General features: G+C 42.7%; 1 protein-coding gene across 1 annotated transcript in view; it reads left to right on the top strand.

Moving 5' to 3' along the window:
* Nucleotides 1-20692, top strand: part of PSMB7 (proteasome 20S subunit beta 7) — a 59332-nt gene that overhangs the window by 25680 nt on the left and 12960 nt on the right. Inside the window, exon 6 of the mRNA XM_060608714.3 lies at nt 3738-3796. Coding sequence (XP_060464697.1) covers nt 3738-3796 — 59 coding nt within the window. The remainder of the gene's footprint in view (nt 1-3737; nt 3797-20692) is intronic.

Below are 20692 nucleotides of genomic sequence, written 5' to 3'. Positions count from 1 at the left end.
GATGTCAAGTGTATGTGTCAGGGCTGAGGAGGGGGTCGAGGGAGACAGAGACCTGATCGTGGAAGGTCATGCACGTCTGCTCTGGCCAGTTGTGGTAGGAGAGGGTGACTGCCTCAGGTCACGCCTGAGACAGAGTCCTGCCGTGTGTTTATTCTGTAATGCCAGACAAGAAGCTTTACCACTTTAGTGGGGTGACTGAATGGCATGACGTGATGCGTGGCCCATGGCGGGTGCTCAGCGTGCCCTGGTTTCTTCCTCCTAGGCTGCCTTCTCCTCCCTGCTGTTAGATAAGCTCTTTGAGGTCAGGCCTCACACCTCTTGCTCCTTGAGCCCATCCTGCATTTGTGGAAAGCATCCTCCCTCTGACCTGTGTTTCCTTCACCTGACATGCCTGCCGTCTGAAGCAGAGGCCCTCGTCTCCTGGCCTTTCTGTTCATGCATTCCTGAACGGGAAGCCAGGTACTTCTGACTAATTGTCTAAGGTGACCTTGGTTTTGGAATAGAAAACCAGTGTAAATGCTCCTTAGAAGATCGTTTGCCTTGGTTTTGGATTTGGAAGTGCCACGTTTGGGTAGGTTGATGCTGAAATAATGGAATGTATCAGGGCATTACTGTGGCTTAAAAATGGGATATAATGTTTAAACATTTTGTCGGTCCATGGCTGCTATACTAGTGTGGCATTAGGTGATTTCCTGTATATAGTTTTAAGTGGCATGGAAGCAAGATCTAGGAAACCTGAGTGAAATTATTGAATACTGGTCTCTTGGAGTTTACCATCTGTTTTTTCTTTTGAATGGCCAGCTTCTGTTCCTTCCCCCAGTTGCATTGCCTTGAAATTATGTGAGGATTTGCATCTTGTTCTCTGGCCACTTTGGGCAATGGCAGTCATTTTTGAAATTCTGACTTCAGTTTTCTAAATAGCCGGCACACGTTCAGGGATTCCTAGAAACCTGTTGACAAAAAGTCCACGGCTCTCCATCTCCTAGCGCTTCCACGGATTTCTGAAAAGGGGGCGCCAGAGTCCTCCTTTCCTAAAAAGCTGGGAGCAGGAGCTAATTTGCAAGTGACTTAGAAATTGTTTTTAATGTTGAATTTCCCTTTCTTTTCAAGTTTATTTGGAGTCTGCTTATCTTTGATCTCCAGAGCAGCAGAATCAGGCAGTTTAGCAAGACTTCTCCATACCATGCCTGTGCTCTGTAGGTTGGAGTGTGTGTGTTGGGGGCATGGTGTGAAAGGGGAAGTGGAAATACAGCGGGATAAATACCCCCGTGTCCTTTCTACATTGACCTCACCTGCAGCTTCCAGCTCTTGAAAAAAAAAGTCATCCTCTCTGATAATGTGAGAAGCATCCCCACACTGAAGAGACTCTTTTTTGGGCAACAGTTTAGACATAGTACATAATTTCCGCTTATAGAAATTTTGCCTGCAGCATTGTTCCCTAACAGGAAAAATAATATTTTTGATAAAGGAAGAATTATTATATTGAGAGGAAAGTACTTTTCATTCTTTAAAATATTAGATGAAGCTAAACAGAAGGAAATATATGTGCCCAGGAAAAATTAGAGTAAAATTAACCTGTTTATTACGGTGAACTGCCAAAGAAAGGGTGACCTGAGAGAAAAAGAACAGGGCTGGTAATTTTTAAGGAAAAATGTCTTTTAAGGTAAGCTTAAGCTTAGTTTTCTCTTATACAGTAATTGATTACAGTTTTCCACAAAGTTGTTAGCTTTTAGGTTCCCTGCCCTTCCCTGTCTTGTCCTAACGTTGATTTCAGGCCTCTGGTACATTTACCCGTAGCTCTTCAGAGGGAGATGCTTGAGCCAGATTGGATTAGGCAAGGCTGCTCTTGGGCACATTTGGTGTCTAGAAATGTTTTCTTCCGAGATTTTCTTATTTGCAGTTTTCTTGTTTCTTCATGAGAGCTGGCCTCTGTTTTCCGCACAGAACCAGCTTGTCTTTTTACTGAAGTCCAAGACTGGCTCTCACCTGGGCCTTAAAACTGGAGTTACTTTTTCTTCTTGATCCCTGAATCTCAGAGTAAACGAGCGACTCACAGAACGTTGGTGGACTTTGACTCTGTTTTCAGGTTTTCAAGGACATGTTTATTAACGAAATTCAGAGGCTTGGCTTTGGTGAATTTGCTCTTGCTTATCTGCTGGTTTTATTTGGATGCACTGGTTTTATAGCTGTTTAATTTCTCTCCTTTCCAAAGGGCTTTTAATATCTCTTTAGATCCCCCCCCCTTTTTTTTAAGGAGAAAAAAAATGGTAAGGGGGGAGAATGGGGTTGCCTTTTGCTCCCAAGCCTAAATGAATAGTCATTGCTTGTAATACCGGTCTACACTTGACGCTTCCTACTGCTTTAGATGTGATGTATCCGGTGCTGGGAAGGTAATGATCCTCAACCACAGCAATATTCCATAACAGGAGTATCTGTCATATTCATCGGGATTACCATGTTCGTTGATTTGTGTCTGTAAATCTGCTGTTTCTACCCTTTAAATTTGATCTATAATTGGACCTCCTTAAATGGTTCAGATAAGGTAGTCTGTATTTTCTCAATGCAGCGTGGCTGTCAGCTTCTCCTTTTTCATTATACATTCAGCAGACTTGATAAAATCAGCAGGACACCTCATTTGAAACTGTTTAATCGCTGCCTTTTTCCTTTGCTAAAACCATTGAGGTGGTCAAGCGATGTACACAAATCATTTTAAATAGAAAATATGGTTTTCTCTGTGACCCAGCTAAATAGATAGTGTTATGCAAAACAAGTTAAAAAGTAATAAATGCCAAAAAAATCTTCTAATTGGAGTAAAAAATTGTGGGCAACTCTATCCTCTCTCCAAAAGTACAGTATCCTGAAATATTGCCAGGACTCTGTAAAGACAAGATGATGGTTTTCTAAAGATTCTCTGGTTTCTGAACAAAGCAAGTTTAAATTTTCAAATAGTGCTGAGCTGCCTTTTACATTCATTCAAAGGGGGCCCACGCTTATTTGTAATGCCTTTATATCCTACTTTTGTAGGGAGAATTTGCTGTCTGTTAATATCTATGCAGCATAACCTTTCAGCCATTTGCTATTGTGATAATAAATTTTTGTTTCTTTGTCATTTTGTCTACTCAGCTGTTACTCTTCAAAGTGCGAACTAAAAATAATAGCTCCAAATAAATGCCACATAATAAAGTGTTTTACAGTTGAAGCCGGAATAACCTGGTGGCTGCGGCTCGCAGGCCTATTACCATTGCCGGTGCTGTGGTTTCTTCCCCGTGTGTCAAAGTGACTCTACCAGGGCCAGCTCATTAAAACAATCTATTCTTTCTAACTGGCCTGGTATTTAGCGCTGTACCCAGCAGCCTGCCAAGGCACAGTTGTGGAGCACAGGTCTCAACGGCGTAGGACGTATGAAATTATGTGCCATTCACTTTTTTGAAAAAATACAAATTCCCCATAACCTCATTTTCATGCTTCAGCGTTTTATTGTGAATAATTTACAATTACTCCTGTCAGTGGTGGATGTTGGGCCAGTTGCGGGTTTACCCGAGATAGTGGTAAGTGTGACTTCAGGCTTTTGAAGAGCATTGTTTACCTGGTTTATGTGGCCCTGTAGGATTAATATTTACACCGCGCTTGAGTGGGACGCTGGGCGTATTTTGCCATTTTTGCTGCCCCAAAGTAAACTCGACATGGAGAAGCTGGGAGTTGGTAAATACACTAAAAATGCATCTTTTTTCTTTCAGGTTCTGGTTCCTTGGCAGCAATGGCTGTGTTTGAAGATAAGTTTAGGCCAGATATGGAGGTATGTCGGTCCCTGCAGTTTTCTCCTCTTTCACGTGTTTTTCCAGTTGTATGTTGGACATTTACAGATCAATTGCCAATTCCTCCAGAGCTCCTATATAGCACTGCTGTTAGTTGGAACGCTCTTCGGCGCAGATAAGCATATTTGCTGAGAAGACAGGTTGGTTGCGAGAGCCTCGTTTTGGAGTGGCCCTGCCGTGCCCTCCCTCAGGCTTGGGGAGCCAGCACCCCTCAGCTATTTGCTCTGGCCTCTGGGCTGTCCGGGAGTCTTCTTGGCTGTAGATGCTGCTGCACCGTGGAATGTTTTTGTGTGCACTCAGCTTTCTGTGTCACGGTATCTTAAAATGACAAGTTTTTTTGTTTGTTTGTTTGTTTGTTTGTCTTCTCACCGAGAATAGAGAAACTGTGTATATCTTTGCATGTTACACAGACCTGGTCTGAAAATGGAGGCCGCTTAAAAAGTCCCTATAGATGGTTCTGCATCTGGCAGAAGATGGGGACAAGATCGCGTGTGTAGTGGACCATGCTCAGAGGGTGATCAGGCTCTGGTGTCTCCAATATATTTTTAGGAGGTTCCGTATTATATTTTCTTTGGTGGTGGGGGAGGGTGGTACCTTCTGAATGGCATTCCACCTGTCTGCCTTAGTGATAGATGTACCCACCATTAAGCAACTTCCCTGTCTCCCAGACCTCCAAGAACAAACCCACAGGTCTTCCATTGTCCCTTTCGAAGGAGTGTTCCGTATGCTTGTGTGCATGGGACCGCATTATTCCTCCACTGTGCTTTGTCCCTGCCGCTCAGCCAGCTTGTGGGCACAGAGGTCCTGAAGGCAGCCTTCACTACCTGCTCTTGGTCTGTTGATAGTTGTTAATTTTGTGATAGGGAGTAGCAACTTGTTTTCGACAGTTTAGTAGGCTCTTTATACCCTCTTCTTTAATAGGTAGGCATCTGCCGTTTCTGCCTTCGCAATATTGTTTTCTTTAGATACCAGAAGATGTCTCTGGGAGTTGCTTTTTGACAATGCTTTATGCCTAACCATCTTTGGAGAAGATTGCATGTTAAGACTTTTTGATTTTTCCACCAGCTCATTGTCATCAGAGCACCAGCTGTCATCGGAACCCTGAAGCTCTCTCTCTGCCCTTTAGGTTTGGGCCAAGTGCCCTGAGAGCCAGAGGATGTAGGGTTATGGATGCTGCCCAAGCAGGACAGGGGTCTCCTGCCAGAAGCCTTGTTGCCCTTGGTACGTGACGTTAGCACACACAAGTGACTTCGTCACAGATAGCTAGATTTCTCCCCTTTGTTGGACATCTGCCGGAATTGAAACATAATGACTAAAGATAGGATTTAGCTAGGTGTTTCGTAGTAAAGATAATAGAGTCTTGCTCCAATTAAGGATAGTAAGCAGGTCTAAGTATCAACTATAAATGAGATTAGGATTCTGTTCTCATTTCTCAATGTGAAAATTTATTCCCAGATCAGCATTATTTTCTGTTTGGGGTTCTTAAGTACTGAGAAAAAATAAGATGTACTAGGTCACTTAAAAAGAAAAAGAAAAAAAGGTCTCCCAGTCTCCAGACTAAAGGAGAGGAGTTCCTGAGGCTTCACAAATCTATTAGAACTAACGAAGGTATGGGGAGAAAGACTCTGATGATTTTTGTTTAGAAAATCACCTCAGTAATGTCAAGCCCTCCTTTAAACCACATTAATCTTTTCAAATTTTCTTGAAAGCTTTGTCTATTTCCAATTGATTGGAACCTCCATATGTTAGAGAAAAATGGGAACTGCAGAAAAAGTTGAAAGCATGAGGTATATTAAAAGTGACTTTAACCCTCTGCTAAAGTAATTTTACATTATTTAGAGTTTGGATTTGAAGTGATTCAAAGGCCATGAATTTAATATTGATGTGATTCGAGGAAGTAAAGGGAAATGTGATCATCCCTTCAATAAAATTTGTGCTATTATCAGTCTGAAGAATGTGTTCCTTAGATCAATTTTGTATGCATCTCAGACCACTTAGTGTTCTGTATTAGCTATGAGACCTTCAAACAGCCTGACCAGATTCCCATTTCAGATTGATTAATTAATTTCCCAATTTCAGGTGACCGGTTTTGTTCACTGAAGTTGTTGAAATTTGACACAGATGGACAGTGAACAGAATCACTTCATTATGAAGAAGGTAGTAACCTGTTTCCCCAGTGAAGTGGGTTTAAATGTAAATAGAAAGCAAATAATAGTATAACAACTGTCTGTGGATAGTATTTACTCTAACGGGACGTTAATAGATACCAAGAGAATTTATTATAAAGACTGAGCAGCTGACTGCTGGCCACCTTGCTTTGTTTTGATGGAGATTATGTGATGTGGTTTCAGCGGAGGCTGAGACTGCCAGTCAAGGTTGAGAGGATGAGTTTTAGTGACTTCTTTGCTATGAGAAAGAATTCAGCAAGGTGTCATTTCTGGTTTGCATAGAACTCGTGGAAACATTTTGGTTTCAGATTTCCCAACTTTATTTTCCTTCTTTCCGGGAAGGCTTTCTGTCTCCGTGACAAGAAGCCTTCCGTGACTTTTCTTTCTTGCCTGTCTAGAGATTGCAGGCTCGGGTGGCTAAATCCGCTTATTTCCTTCCAGTATGAGAAAGGATTATGGACATGTCTCACGCAGAGACCCAGGAGAGCGTTGCTGCCTCTCAGAGCGTACGTGGATTGCAAGGACGGTGGTAGCTGTTCTATACGTCACAGAATTGCGTAGGGAAGGGGCCATTTTAGGCTAGCATAATTACGTATTTTTAGCCAGACAGTCATTTTTAGTCCAGACTCGTTGAACAGACTCTTGGCTTTTTTATTGTCAAAACAAATCAATAAGAGGTACTCCATAGCCCCCCTCTCCTCTTTTTCTTTTTTAAAACTACAGACCTGTGCCTCGGACAGTGCTGGTCCTAGACTATCGTATTTGTAGACTGAAAGCCCCTGCCTCCTCAAAAACCTCGTGTTCTTACTGCCTTTTGCTACACGGTCCAGCGTGGTAGCCAGCAACCCCACATAGCTACTGAGCATTTGAATGTGGCTAGTCTGACTTGAGAACACACTGAGTGGAAAATACACACCAGATTTCAAAGACTTAGTATAAAAAGATTGGAAAATAAATTTCATTAATAATATTCTATTGATTACATATTGAAACAGTGCTACTTTAAGTATATTGGGTTAAATAACAAATTACTAAAACTTAATTTCACCTAATTTTACTTTTTTTAAAACGTAGCTAATAGAAAATATAAAACTACATAGGTGGTTCACATTATTTCTGTTGGACAGGGCTGGGATAGCATTGTTTCTTGAACTTGTCATTTGACATCACATTTAAGGTTTCTGCCATATCCAGGTGCCACCTGTGCTACTACTGTTATTATTTAAATATTTATTTATTTTTTTAGAGACAGAGACAGAGTGTGAGTGGGGGAGGGGCAGAGAGAGAGAGAGAGAGAAAGAGAGAGGGAGGGAGACACAGGATCTGAAGCAGGCGACACAGGCTCTGAGCTGTCAGCACAGAGCCTGATGAGGGGCTTGAACTCACAGACCACAAGATCATGACCTGAGCTGACGTTGGATGCTTAACTGACTGAGCCACCCAGGTGCCCCTGTGCTATTATTTTTCTTGAAAAATATTTTAAAAATGAATTCACTGTTTTACAAATTGAGACATTACCATTTACATGTAATAAAATGCACAGATCTTAATTAAGTGTACAGTTAGAGAGGTTTTGGCATTTGGGTTTTTGTTGTTAAGGTTTATTTATTTATTTTGAGAGAGAGCGTGAGCAGGAGAGGGTCAGAGAGAGAGAGGTAGAGATAGAAGCCCAAGCAGGCTCCACGCTGTCAGCATCGAGCCCGACGCGGGGCTCAATCTCATGAACCGTGAGATCATGACCTGAGTCAAGATCGAGAGTGTGGGATTCTTTTTTTTTTTTTTTCAACGTTTTTTATTTATTTTTGGGACAGAGAGAGACAGAGCATGAACGGGGGAGGGGCAGAGAGAGAGGGAGACACAGAATCGGAAACAGGCTCCAGGCTCCGAGCCGTCAGCACAGAGCCTGACGCGGGGCTGGAACTCACGGACCCGACCGCGAGATCGTGACCTGGCTGAAGTCGGACGCTTAACCGACTGCGCCACCCAGGCACCCCAAGAGAGTGTGGGATTCTTAACCGACTGCATTACCCAGGCACCCCACATTTTGGCATTTGTGATTCATTTCGTTTCTTGTCAGTTCCCTTTCTCTTCTTCCCTACAACCACTTCAGTTCACCTTTTTAATATAAATTTAGTTTTTTTTTTTTTTTTTTAATTTTTTTTTTTCAACGTTTTTTTATTTATTTTTGGGACAGAGAGAGACAGAGCATGAACGGGGGAGGGGCAGAGAGAGAGGGAGACACAGAATCGGAAACAGGCTCCAGGCTCCGAGCCGTCAGCACAGAGCCTGACGCGGGGCTCGAACTCACGGACCGCGAGATCGTGACCTGGCTGAAGTCGGACGCTTAACCGACTGCGCCACCCAGGCGCCCCAATATAAATTTAGTTTTTAAATATAGTTTGTATCTGTGAAATCCTGGGTTTGATGTGTTGGTTACTTTTCCCCCCAAAACACATGAAAGTGAGTGCACACTATTAATAGAAATTAAAAATGTATTCATGGCATCACCCATCGTGTGTCAGCCCAGGGGTATGAATATTAAACTTTGGGAAATGTAGGGCTACATTTCCACTCCACCACAGCCCGTCTTGCAGCTTTGAATTTTTTTTTTAATGTTTATTTATAATTTTTGAGAGAGCGAGCGCGAGCATGAGTGGGGGAGGGGCAGAGAGAGAGGGAGACACAGAATCTGAAACAGGCTCCAGGCTCTGAGCTGTCAGCGCCGAGCCTGACGCGGGCCTCGAACCCACGAACTGGGAGATCATGACCTGAGCCGAAGTCAGACGTTTTAACTGAGTGAGCCACCCAGGCACCCCGGCTTGCTGTTCTTTGAGTACAGGGTGTACATGCTTGTCATTGAATCCTCACTGCTGGTGTCAGCCAGCAATGCATGCCCTCAGTTGCTTCTTCCTTTATTTGTGTCCTTGTCCTCCGTTGTACACACCTGTCCCATTGTTTTATGGCTGTTTTCAGGGACATCTCCCTCACTTGCCCTCGATAGGGGGAGATCCTTGAGGGCAGAGGCCATGAAATCATCTCTGTTCTTCGGCTCCTTATGTTCAGTAGGTGTTTGATGAGTTGAGACAGAATAACTCTGCACTAAAGTAAAATCTGAGTCATCAGAAACCACTTGGGAAATTGAGGGGACTTTCTCTTCTTCCGACCTGGAAAGTGCTGAACGTTTGTTTGAGATAACGGAGGAAGATAACTACTACCGTTCTCAAATAACCTACAGCGTTGGGCAGAGTCAACAGAGCAAACACCCCATTAAGTACACAGGCGACACAAAGATGGAGCAAAGGGCAGATGCTCATTGGGAAATTATAGGCCGAAAAGCAGAGCAATGAAACCCAGCTGGGATTCATGAATGGCTAAGACAGGCCTCTGCTGTTTCAAGTTATCTGAGCCGATGATTTGCCTCAGGTGGAAGCCCTGGTTTGTGGTTGCACAGAAGCTGTCAGCTAACCATGTGAGTTTAAGGGACAGGTAGAGTCTTTAAAAATCTTCAGGGTACCTGGGTGGCTCAGTCAGATGAGCATCTGACTTCAGCTCAGGTCATGATCTCACAGTTCCCGAGTTTGAGCCCCACGTCGGGCTCGCTGCTGTCAGCACAGAGCCCACTTTGAATTCTCTGTCCCCTTCTCTCTGCCCCTGCCCCACTTGTGTGCTCGCTGTCTCTCTCAAAAATAAATAAACATTTAAAAAATTAAAAAAAAAATCCCCAACCCGGTTGTGACCCTGACACTGCTTTTAGCGGTCTTGCAATTTTCGTCTTCTCGTCCTTCTCCTTGCTGTTCGTCTGGAAGTCCTCTGAGGGCAGGAACTGTGCTTCATTTCTCTTTCCTCACACCTAGCATGGTAACTGGTGCATGGTGGGCATTAAACCAGTATTTGCTGAGTGAGTGGTTGAAAAGGTGTCAAAAACCGCTTTACTTCATCGTTCCCAGATTAACCCTCCTTTGATGCGGTTTGATAACTTCACCTTTGGTGTTCATAGTACTCAGCTGTGATAGAAATGAAAGCAGAAAAAAACTGAATTACTTGTGATAAATTCCCGCTTTATTTTTATCAGCAAAGGTGCTTATTTGCTCTGTATTAGCAGAGTAGTGGATCTTGAAATGTGTGAGTTGACCTAATGACAAGGGGTCAGTTACGTTAGAGGTTTTTTTGGTGATGATGAATTGCACGGAGCCGTTCCCCCAGATTTTTTTTTTTTTTTTTTCTATTGTTAAAGCTGGGATAAGAATTAAGCCCCTGATCCTGGTTATTACCCAAGGCTGGCTAGACAGGAAAAATGGTGATAACCACACTGTGGCCTTTTGAGTCCATTTTCCAGTTAAGTATAAGGGATTTGACTGAAATACCTGGAAATAATGGTGTTAGCTTTGTGAGGGTGTGTATCTTGAAAATTGTTACAATTGCTGAAATAAAAACATTTTATTTTAGGGCGGGGGAGGAATGAAAGGAATCCATCAGATAACTTGGGTTAGTTTTCTTTCCATCCCACTTCTTTGTAAGAAGGAATGTTTTCATTTTGCCCAGTGAGAAATTTAAACTCTTGAAGATTATAATTCATTAAAACGGGTAGAAGATTAATATTTAGTCTGTCAAGATCAATACTGTCCCCTCTTTGCACTAATTGTCAGAAGAGCGTGCGAGGGCCGCTGAAGGGTAGCGGTGTGCGGCAGGACCCTCACATCACAGGGAGATGATTCAAAGGCAAACTGTCCTGCACCCTCTGGTATCGACTTGCAAATTAGCATCTGGAATCTAATTAAACAAGCTTAATGAAAGTAGCAGCTGAATGCTGCTGGAAAAGACAATCAGCTTTTTTCCCCCTCTCTGATACATATTCTGTACTATTGAAGTTGGTCACCAAACACATCGTGTGAGCACAGTTAAAAAAAATTAGCATTTATTTGAAGAATAGAAACTGTTTTTCATTCTGTTATGCATTTGGCATGCTCTGGCGTCCCATGAGAGCCATGCCACAGCAGATAGTGCACAATATTTATAAATCCATGACAGGCAATAATAGCAACTTGAAAAATTCTTTTGCTAGAATCTCAAGTTGAGAGCTGCCAAAAGCGGAGAGGATCAGATCTGCAGTGGCAGCTGCTGTGCCCTACAGTTAGAATTCTAGACTTTGAAGATGCTCAGCTTAAAGAAATGAAGACTGCAGGCTTAGCCAATTTTTGCAGGTTTCTAGAGCTCTGGCGCTCTGCCTTTTGAAGATGAGTTGCTGAAGCTCCTACCACTGCCTGAGGCGTGCTAACACCAGCAGGATCTTTTTTTTTCCCCAGTCTTAGTGTGTCTTCAGTTTTAAGTAGCACATGCTTAGTCAGTGCCAACTCTGATGGTCCTTTCTCTGGTCACAATACCGAGGGATGAGCTCTTACCCTGTACCCTTCAGAGGGAAGCCGCGAAGATAGATGGTGACGTATACAAGTGCCACTTCAGCCGTCTGATTTATGGAGTCATATTTCATCGCTCGGCAAGTGCTGGCCTCTAGAGAAGCCCTTATAGATTGCTAAAGATGTGAGCAGCTATCGCCCTAAAGGCTTGTGGTTACCTCACAGACGTGATGCCAAACACCTAGCTACCGAAGAAACAGAATTAATCTGTCATTGCAGGCAGCTATAGATCCACTTTAAATAATGAAAGAGTTCATACCAATATGGTGTCCTGACAGCAAATCTTGGAAGTAACTATAGTTGGGTTTTTTTTCTTTTTTAAGTCTGGTAGTAGAAAGATACTGAAGTTACAGATTCGTTTGTCCTTTGCAGATGGACAGTGGTGGAAGTGAGCTGCATTATTTTGGTTAAAAAGAGGAATTTCTTCAGTTTGGCACATAGACGGGTCCCCAAGGAACACATGGAGGATGGGTTCGGTGTGGTCAGGTGGAAAGGGGCAGCGTTGCTTGGGAGCTAGAGGATTGGGCTGTGAGCCTGTCTCCACTGTCCTCAGGGCATGACTCTTGAGTACGCCACGGCCCGAGACTGTTCATCTAGAAGATGGGGATCCAGAGACCTGCCTCGAGGTCGCTGTCAGGATTAGATGTGGTCTGTAAAACACCTTATATGGTGGCTCACACAAAATTGGCTCTAAAAGATGGCAGCTGCTTCTGTCTTACAGTTACTCGGTGGTAGGATACAAACCTCACATAGCAACGACTAGATATGATTATTTGTACTAGCATCAGGCTTGGAGATAATAGCAGAATATAGAGGCGATTTCTCTTTCCCATCTAGAAGCTTAAAATCCGAGACAGACTTGTGGGGAGGTCATAATGACAGTAGAAGAAGCCTGCTCAACCCATACCACGGGCTGTGGAAGGATTTGCCTTTCTGCGGTGACGGGGGAGGAGGTGATGAAGATCCAGTAATCACGGTAGCCGATGCTCGTTGAGTGTTGGCACACTGTGCCAGACTTTTCTAACCGCTTCCTCGGCATTCTCTCCTTTACTTTTCAGTAACTGTGCGGGGCCTGTACTTTGTTAGCGCTGTTTTGTGGAGCGGAACATGAGGATGTGGGGAGGTCAGATACCTTGCCCCGGGTCACACAGCTAGTCAGCGGTGGAGTCACCATTTGAATCCCGGTCGGTCTGTCGGTCTGGCTTTAGAGCCCTCCGGCGCGATCCGTCACTGTGCCATTCTGCCTCTTTGCTAGGCTTGAGATTCTCTGACAACAGAGTGGGGAAGACATCTTATTCCAGGTGAGCAGAGGTCTGGGCTGCTCGGGCTGTTCCTTTTCTCTGATGAGGTCTTGTGAAGACGGCAGGAAGCCAAACAAATGTCAGTGGAGGTACGTAAACCTCTTCGGTGAGCTCAGCGATTGGAAGGAGCCCAGGAACAGAAAGACGCAAGGAAGTTTAGAAATCCAGAGATATTGGGATCTATAAAAAAAAGTCACTTGGCTGTGAAAAATATATGTTTTTTTTTCCTCTTTGAATTCATCGGACTTTTTCATCTTTTAACCCTTCTTCACCCCAAATACCCCGTGACTGGCTTTCTTCCCCCGCGAGTTTTCAGATATTTACAAGGGAGCTGTTTTCTCTATATAGGTAGCGTTTAGCTGGCATAAGCCTCTTCAGATTTAGTAATGAGACCAAGAAGTCCTTAAATATTGGTGAATGGCATTTGTCCATTTGAGGCAAATCATGAATAACTTGAACAAAAATAAAAAAAAAAATAAGCAAGACTATCATATTTGAATAATGAGGTGCTCTTTTTTTTCCCAACTGCCAAAACTTTTTAATCTTCGTCAACAATTGTTCTGTCCTCCGTCTTATTTCAGTTGCATCTGTGCGACTCTGAGCTCAGGAGCCCTGACAAGCGGCATATGAATTCTGTATTCATTAGTGATCTTGATCCAAATGCCTCTGTCCCTGCCACGGGGGCTCAGGTGTGGAAGCTGCTGGCTAATCCCGCCAGCTGACATTCAGAGGTTTAATGACTCCATGGGTAGGTGACCACTCGCTGGGAGGGTTGCTGGCGGAACCCACACAGCAGACAATGGAGATCAAGGAAGACGATCAGTGTTTAGCCGAAGCACCTTCCTGTGCGACTTGAACCCTGTTGGCATCAAACAGAGTTTTAAGTAAATGCAAAATTAAAAAAAAAAAAAAAACTGACCTTCGCTAGCTCTCATAAACAATGGTTTTTCTGTCCTGTATTGATATTGATGGGGTTTAAGACTGTTTTTCTTGTTACACTTTAATGGGTGTCAGCTTAATGAGCTGAACTTGACGCACTTTTCCAGATTTTACGTTTGTCTGGTTGCTACATCTGTTTAGGGGTCTTATGTATGTCTGGGAAAAATATATATAGTTAGAGCCTAAATTCTTTCATATTAAATGCTTTTAAGGATCTGTGCTGACGTTTTTGTTTACTGTGATCTCTAGCTTTGAAAAAAATACTATTAGAATGTGAGTTCTTTGACTTGTGATGTGTCACAGGATGTTTTGACTCTTCTTTATTAGGTCCTGTAGTCTAAAAATGTTGGATGCCGGGGTGCCTGGGTGGCTCAGTCGGTTGAACGTCCAATTCTTGATTTCAGCTCAGGTCATGACCCCAGGGTGGTGGGATCGGGCCCTGCATCGGGCTCTGTGCTGAGATTGGAGCCTGCATGAGATTCTCTCTCTTTGTCCCTCTGCCCCTCTCCCCCACTCATGCTCTCACTCTCTCTGAAATAAGTAAATGAGATAAAAATGTTGCAGGCCTTTTTTTAAATAGTAGCTTGTTCAAGATATAATTTACATCTGCACAGCTCAGCTACTGTAAGTGTACAGTTCCGTGATTTTTAGGCTGTTCACAGAGTTGCACAGCTATCACCACAGTCGCTTTGGGAACATCTCCATCACCCGCAGAAGAAATCCCATCATCATTAGTAGTCACTCCTCATTTACCCTCAACCTCCCCAGCCCTGGGCAATAACTAATCTACCTTTTGTCTCTATAGGCTTGCATTTTCTGGACATTTTGTATAATAGGAATTATACAACATGTGGTCTTTTGTGACTGGCTCCTGTAACTTCCAATGTTTTCATATTGCATCCATGTTGTAGCATGTATTGGTACTTCATTCCTTTTTATGGTTTAATACTATTCCATTGTGTGGACATAACCACATTTTATTTACCCATTCATTCGTTGATGGACATGTGGATTGATTTTACTTTTAGGCTATTATGAATAATGATGCTATGAATGTTTGTGTACAAGTTTTTGTGTGGGGCATATACTGTCATTTCTCTTGGGTATACATACCGTGGAGTGGGATTGCCGGGTTGTATGGTAACTCTACGTTTAACCTTTTGAGGAACCATCAGACTGGTTTCCAAAGTGGGCTGGGTCACTGGATGTGCATTAGTTGTGTCTTTATTGTTGAATAAAAAATGTATTAATGTTCCTTAATAATTTTGTCTCTGGTTGTATTTAATGTAAAGCATTAGGTTTTTTTTTTTTTAGAGATGTCAGAACCCAAAAATATAATCCCCAGGGCTCTGTGTAGAATTCTTAAGTAGCGACTTCCAGTGGAGTTAAACAGTTAATTTTAGAAATAAACAGATAGTGAAGTTGGCGTTATGATTCCATGGGTGATTAGGAGAATCACTATTAAACCTTTAGATGATAAGGAGACCCTACTGATGGTCGTTAAAGCTTCTTACCAGATCGGATATGTTGAGTTGTCCCCCGTTTACAAAGTGAGTATGTTCTCTTAAGTTGGAGCACACTAGTGAATCTAATTTGCAGAGGCAGAGAGGGACTTCTTGAGTTAAGGTTACTCCCTTGGATCTTTTCCTTTTGTGATGTTTTATAAGGCAGATGGAAGTTTGGTCTCACTCCTGATGATTCAAGAGCAGGACTTTGCTCCCTATGGTACAGAGTTTGGGATTTCACAAGTAAATGCTTCTCTCCCCCTGATTCTGTGGGATTCTTTAGTCTCCCTTGACTTAGGAATGGCCACTTCAGTGTCCATTCATCTGGCTGAGTCTGTTTGTCCTCCTCGCCTCTCTGTCTTCAGACCCTCAGTTAATGGTGGTGGCTGGCCATCATGTCCACCGTGACTGTTTTTCTTCTGTCTGTGATACAAGTTGAAGTTCAGAGTGGAATATTTCAGGGAAGGGGCAAAGGAAATTTTAGAAAGGGTGTCTTAATTTTTCCCACTTAGTTTCAGGAAATAAAAGGGGATTGGATGGGAGGAGGCCCAGAAAGAAAGGTGTAGCTTACCAAAATCTCCGGCGTGCTGGGAATGGGCTCCTCTGGGGGCCAGGCCTCTGGGCTTCAGTAGTCCGCAGATCTTCGGGAAGTGATCCTGTGTAAAATGCGAAGTCATCTATCTCCAGATCTTTGAGGCCGTGTGGAGAGTACTGCAGGTGCCACACTGCCACAGTCACTGGCTTGGAGAATTCTTTGTTGGTTTTCTGCCAAAAACATTTCTGTGCAAAAATTTTTCCCACTGTGCTTATGTACACTGAATTTCGTTTTCTTGTAAAGTCAATATGTAATCAATCAGCAGGTACTTATTGGGCACCAGCTGAATGCGAGACATTACACGATGTAATGTCTCATCGTGGTGCTGCGATCCAGAGGTAGGATTGCAGGAGGCTGTTCTGTATGATGGTGGAACGTTCTTATACAGCTATGGGCAAAGTAGATTGAAAAGGAGGGATTATTTTACTCTGTGGTATATAGGTAATTATTTATGATGCATTTCTTTGGAGCAGGTGTTCCCATTTGAAATGTTTTCACTTTACATATTTCCTGTAACTGAGAAAGGCAGGGGGAAATATTCCATACAGGAGAAATATTTCAGAGTATATTGCTTGCTGCACCTGTGGCAAAGATCCAGCAGGCAAAATGTAACTTCTTTGTGACCAGCAACTCTTCAATCAGAGAGAGGCAAGAGCTAGTTTCTAATGTTGAATAGAAATAAATGTTTGGTGACTTTCAATTGCATGGGTAGAATTAATAGGAAGTTATTATTGTTAACACAGTATTCTGGATCATGTTATCAAAGAGAAAACATGAACTTCTTTATCCGTCTCTTACCAAATTAAATGGTCTTTGCTAACTTGGGTCTCAGGGACATAATTTAAGACACTAAAAATGTCCCCTTTATCTGGGTTGTCTTTTTCTGTTACTCAAGCCAAGACTGGACTGCCATAGCTCCTTGGAAAAAGAAATAAACTCTTTTATTATTTTTATTATTCACTGATTTCTTTCCATCCTGGAACTCTTATTTTATAAAAATTTTGAATCGTAGCTACTTACTGAACAGTGGCTTTCAGGAGAAGAGGGGGAAACTCCCCTGAATTTCACTGTCAAGTAAGGCTGTGTGTCAGGAATCCAAGAGGCTGTCTGTGGTTAGAGGCTCGTGGCTCTTAAACAATGGATTTCCACTTTTCTTGTATATAAGTTAGAGGAATATAAGAAATGAAATATAGGACTGAGTGTTATTGGATGGTAGCTTAGAATCTTATAAGTTTTGCCTTGGCAGGTAATTTGGCATAAATTGTTAATGTAAATCTGGGTTAGTGGTGAAGACGTTATTTTAGTAAAAAAGATAAACTGCTGATTAATTCAGCATAGAACTCAATTACAAATTGAAAGTGTCTCTGCGGGACTCCCGGACCCTAAAGACAGCAGATGTTGAATTGATACTCCAGCATATTTCACAGTGGTATGAAATATTAACATGGTTTATTATACTTGTGTGGTGTGTGATATCAGACAGGGGGAGAGGTGGTGGGCTTGTGGGTGTGCAAAGCAGCCAAACATTACACATTCGCTCATATACACTCAGTGTGATTAAGAATTTTAGGAAAGTTTCATCTTTTTTTTTTTTTTTTTTTAAATGAAATAGCTCTGTGGAAAAATGAACTGTAAAAGAACATTTGGGGCTAAATATTTAAATGTGGTACCTGTGTACATTTACGTTATACATGTAAATGAACATAAAACAAAGATGGTAAACTTACACAAGATATTGAAATGTTTTTTAAATTTTTTTTAATGTTTATTTATTTTTGAGAGACAGCATGCGAGAGGGGGAGGGGTGGAGAGAGAGGGAGACACAGAATCCTAAGCAGGCTGCAGGCTCTGAGCTGTTAGTACAGAGCCTGATGCGGGGCTCAAACTCACAAAGTGTGAGATCACGACCTGAGCTGGAGTCACATGCTCGAGCAGCTGAGCCACCCAGGTGCCCCAGATACTTAAATGTTAAATGGGACCACTGTGCACAAGAGTAGGGGAACTTGAGCAGTTGATCTGTCAGCTTTCATGGGCTGGGAGGTTTTCATGGGCTGCTGTCCTGGTTTTACCTTCTGATCTAGAATGGATGGGAATTTAATAATGCCCCTGTAATTTGCATGGGCACAGAAGTTTTGTTTCACACTCTTCATATATCTGTGTCAACTCAAGGGGGAAAATCAGCAAATATTATGTATCGGAAGATCTGAATAAATGGAACTGCCAATATTTGAAGAGATTAGCAATTTTTTAGAGGCGTGAGAGTAAAGTTGGCTTAGATGAGATATCTCAAAGCCATTACTACAGTTATGACAGGTTTTTTGTTTGTTTTGTTTTTTTGCATCACAGCCTAGTCTAGGTTTTGCTAGCTGAAGTAAAAACTGTTCCAAAAATAGCCAGATGATTATGGTCAGAACGAATATACCCTGGATACCTTCTGTTGTTATGAAGGCTTTAAAAAATGGTGCTTTCTCAAAAACACCAAAATTAGCAAAGGCGGAAGGGTAGTGCGGGAAGAAACGAGAAGTTTCTGGGTACCTACGTCATCAGAAGGACCTCTTTTATATCCCCACTGAGTCACCAGGAGAACCCTTGGAAAGTATTGAGACGCGGGCCTCATTCAGAGATGCGAAGGGTGGCCTTATGTTCCGTTCACCTAAATCGTATTTTGATCTTTGGGTGCCAAGCTCTGTGCCTGGGTAAGAGCCATGGTCCCTTCCTTAGTGACATTTATAACTTAGTGGGGCGGACAGGCCTACGAGCCACTAGTGAAAGTAGGGCATGAAAAGCACAAGAATGCAACATCTAAGGGGGGCACAGAGGTAACACAGGAGGGGAATTGGTGGGATCTGTCTCGGTACTTTAAGATGACCTCAAAGCACATGTGACTCCTCGCTTCAATTTTTTCATCCTGGGGTTTGAGGAAGAGGTGGGACAGGGAGCCTGCAGAAAAGGAGAGACCATCCAGCCAAGGGGCATCATGTCACGTACAAAGGTGCAGGGTAGGGAGAGGTTCCTGCTGTAACTTTTTCTCAGTTGTGTAACCCCGGAAGTTTGGACAGCTGAAGATATTTGGAAATAGGAAAACGAAACTCCAGACGGTGTCCAGAGTTGTCTGGGCGGTCATTTCCCGAGTCAGTGTGGCCTTTTGATTAGCATCCGCTCTTCAGTGTGGGATAAGGCCGAGCCTAGCATCCCTGTCCCTGCGTGTGAATATTTAGTGTAGAAAGCTGCCACGTTCCATTAGAGGTGGTTGTGCTTCGGCAGTGGGTGCGGGAGCTGCGTAGACTTTTCAAATGTCCTTTGAGATTTACGTGGCAGTGTAATTGGGAGATGCTGATACTTAGTGTGTTGTGCATGGTGGAATGTGAGATTACCTGCCGTGATGAGACCCCAGCAGCATACCTCAGGAAGGTAGTTAAAGTTTTAACCTTAACGGGTAATGTTACTTGTGGGTTTCTGTGAGGTAATTTATACTGCTCTCCCCTAACCCTGAAACTGTGTGGAAACAAAAATAAGAAAATGGTATGAAGTTGTGCTAAATTGATATTTTAAAATTCTACCCGGTAGTACAGATTTTGGAAACTGTTTGCGGCGGACAGCGTGTAGAGCAGAGTCGCGCTTGGAGTCGTCGTCACCCTGTCATAACGTTGGAATATGGTTTTTCTAAACTTGGAACTGCGGTGATACCAGAATGTTGAAAAGATTTAAGGACTCACGACTTTGATTCCTGACAAGTACAGTGATTTCTTTTAACTGAGGTAAATTGAGTAGGGGTGACAGAGGAGCAAAAACGAGGCACGATGGAAAGTGCGTGCCTGGGCTTTGAAGATGTCTGGGCGTGAAGATTGATTTTTGCCTCTTGTGTAACCCCTGGAGCCCCAGTGTGTGACATCCAAAATCCAGGCGTGAAATGGGCTTAAGTCAGTACTTGAGGGTACTCTTAGGAGGAGGACCCTGTTTGTAAATTGCACTCAGCTTAACAAAAGTTTGTTCTCTTATCCTCTGACTACTACTTGCCCTGAAATGTCAAAAGAAAATGAAACTGCACTTGCCTTTCTTGATCAGTTTTGGTTAAGATTTATAATCAACCCGTGGCCTGATGGGAAAATTAAGTTAAATGGTATCTTTTTTTGATATACTGGGTGGTTGGAAAACAATTTGACTCAGTCTGTTTGCTGAGAGGTTTTATCCATGTGGGGAAAGGAAAACCTTTGAATGTAGTACTGATGTGGTGAATCGATAGGCTGTTGTTCTGGAGTTTGAGGAGTGTACATTCTGTCTTAGAGAAATTCATCAGGATGTTCTTAGTTTTACCGGTTGTTAACAAGCACGATGAATTGCTGGAATGATTGAGTGGCGTTATGTAAGCTTGCAGCTTTGAAGAATTTTAGAGGTGAACTATTTTAAAAAGGCGAACCCGTGAGCGGTCATCGGTTACACCTAAGGATCAGGCGAGCATCATTATTGATTTTGGAGACCAGTCGTTCTGAGGTTCTCGTCCTGAGTGAAAAAAAAACATGGGCTTGTGAGTCCGACAAGCCTGTGTAGAATCTCAGACCTTCTGTTGTTGGCCATGTGCCTTTGGGTTAGTCCTTTTCCCGGTCTGAGCCTTTGTTTCCTGGATTTGTAAATTGGACGTAAGGATTGTTTCTACCTTAAAGGGTTATTCGGAATAGTAAGTGGAAGAATGCACTTGGCACGGTGCCTGCACACAGTAATGTAAGTTCCTTTGCTGTTTTCTTTTAGGATATAATTTCTAATGAAATACAATAAGTGAAAATGTGCTACTTAGTACAGTTCTTATTGACATGGCAATAAATTCTGTGTGGAAGGTGTTCATGTGAACACAGGGTTTTATGGCATCATTTTGAATTTCATTTTTAGTATAATGGTTACTCATAATTGATTTGCTCCGAACTGGGGGTTGAAAAAGCAGAGTACTGAGTTACGATCCG

This window comes from Panthera onca, chromosome D4 (genome assembly GCF_046562875.1).
Source record: "Panthera onca isolate mPanOnc1 chromosome D4, mPanOnc1 haplotype 2, whole genome shotgun sequence".
In the NCBI taxonomy this organism is placed as follows: Eukaryota; Metazoa; Chordata; class Mammalia; order Carnivora; family Felidae; genus Panthera; species Panthera onca.
This window is presented reverse-complemented; position numbering and strand designations above follow the sequence as displayed.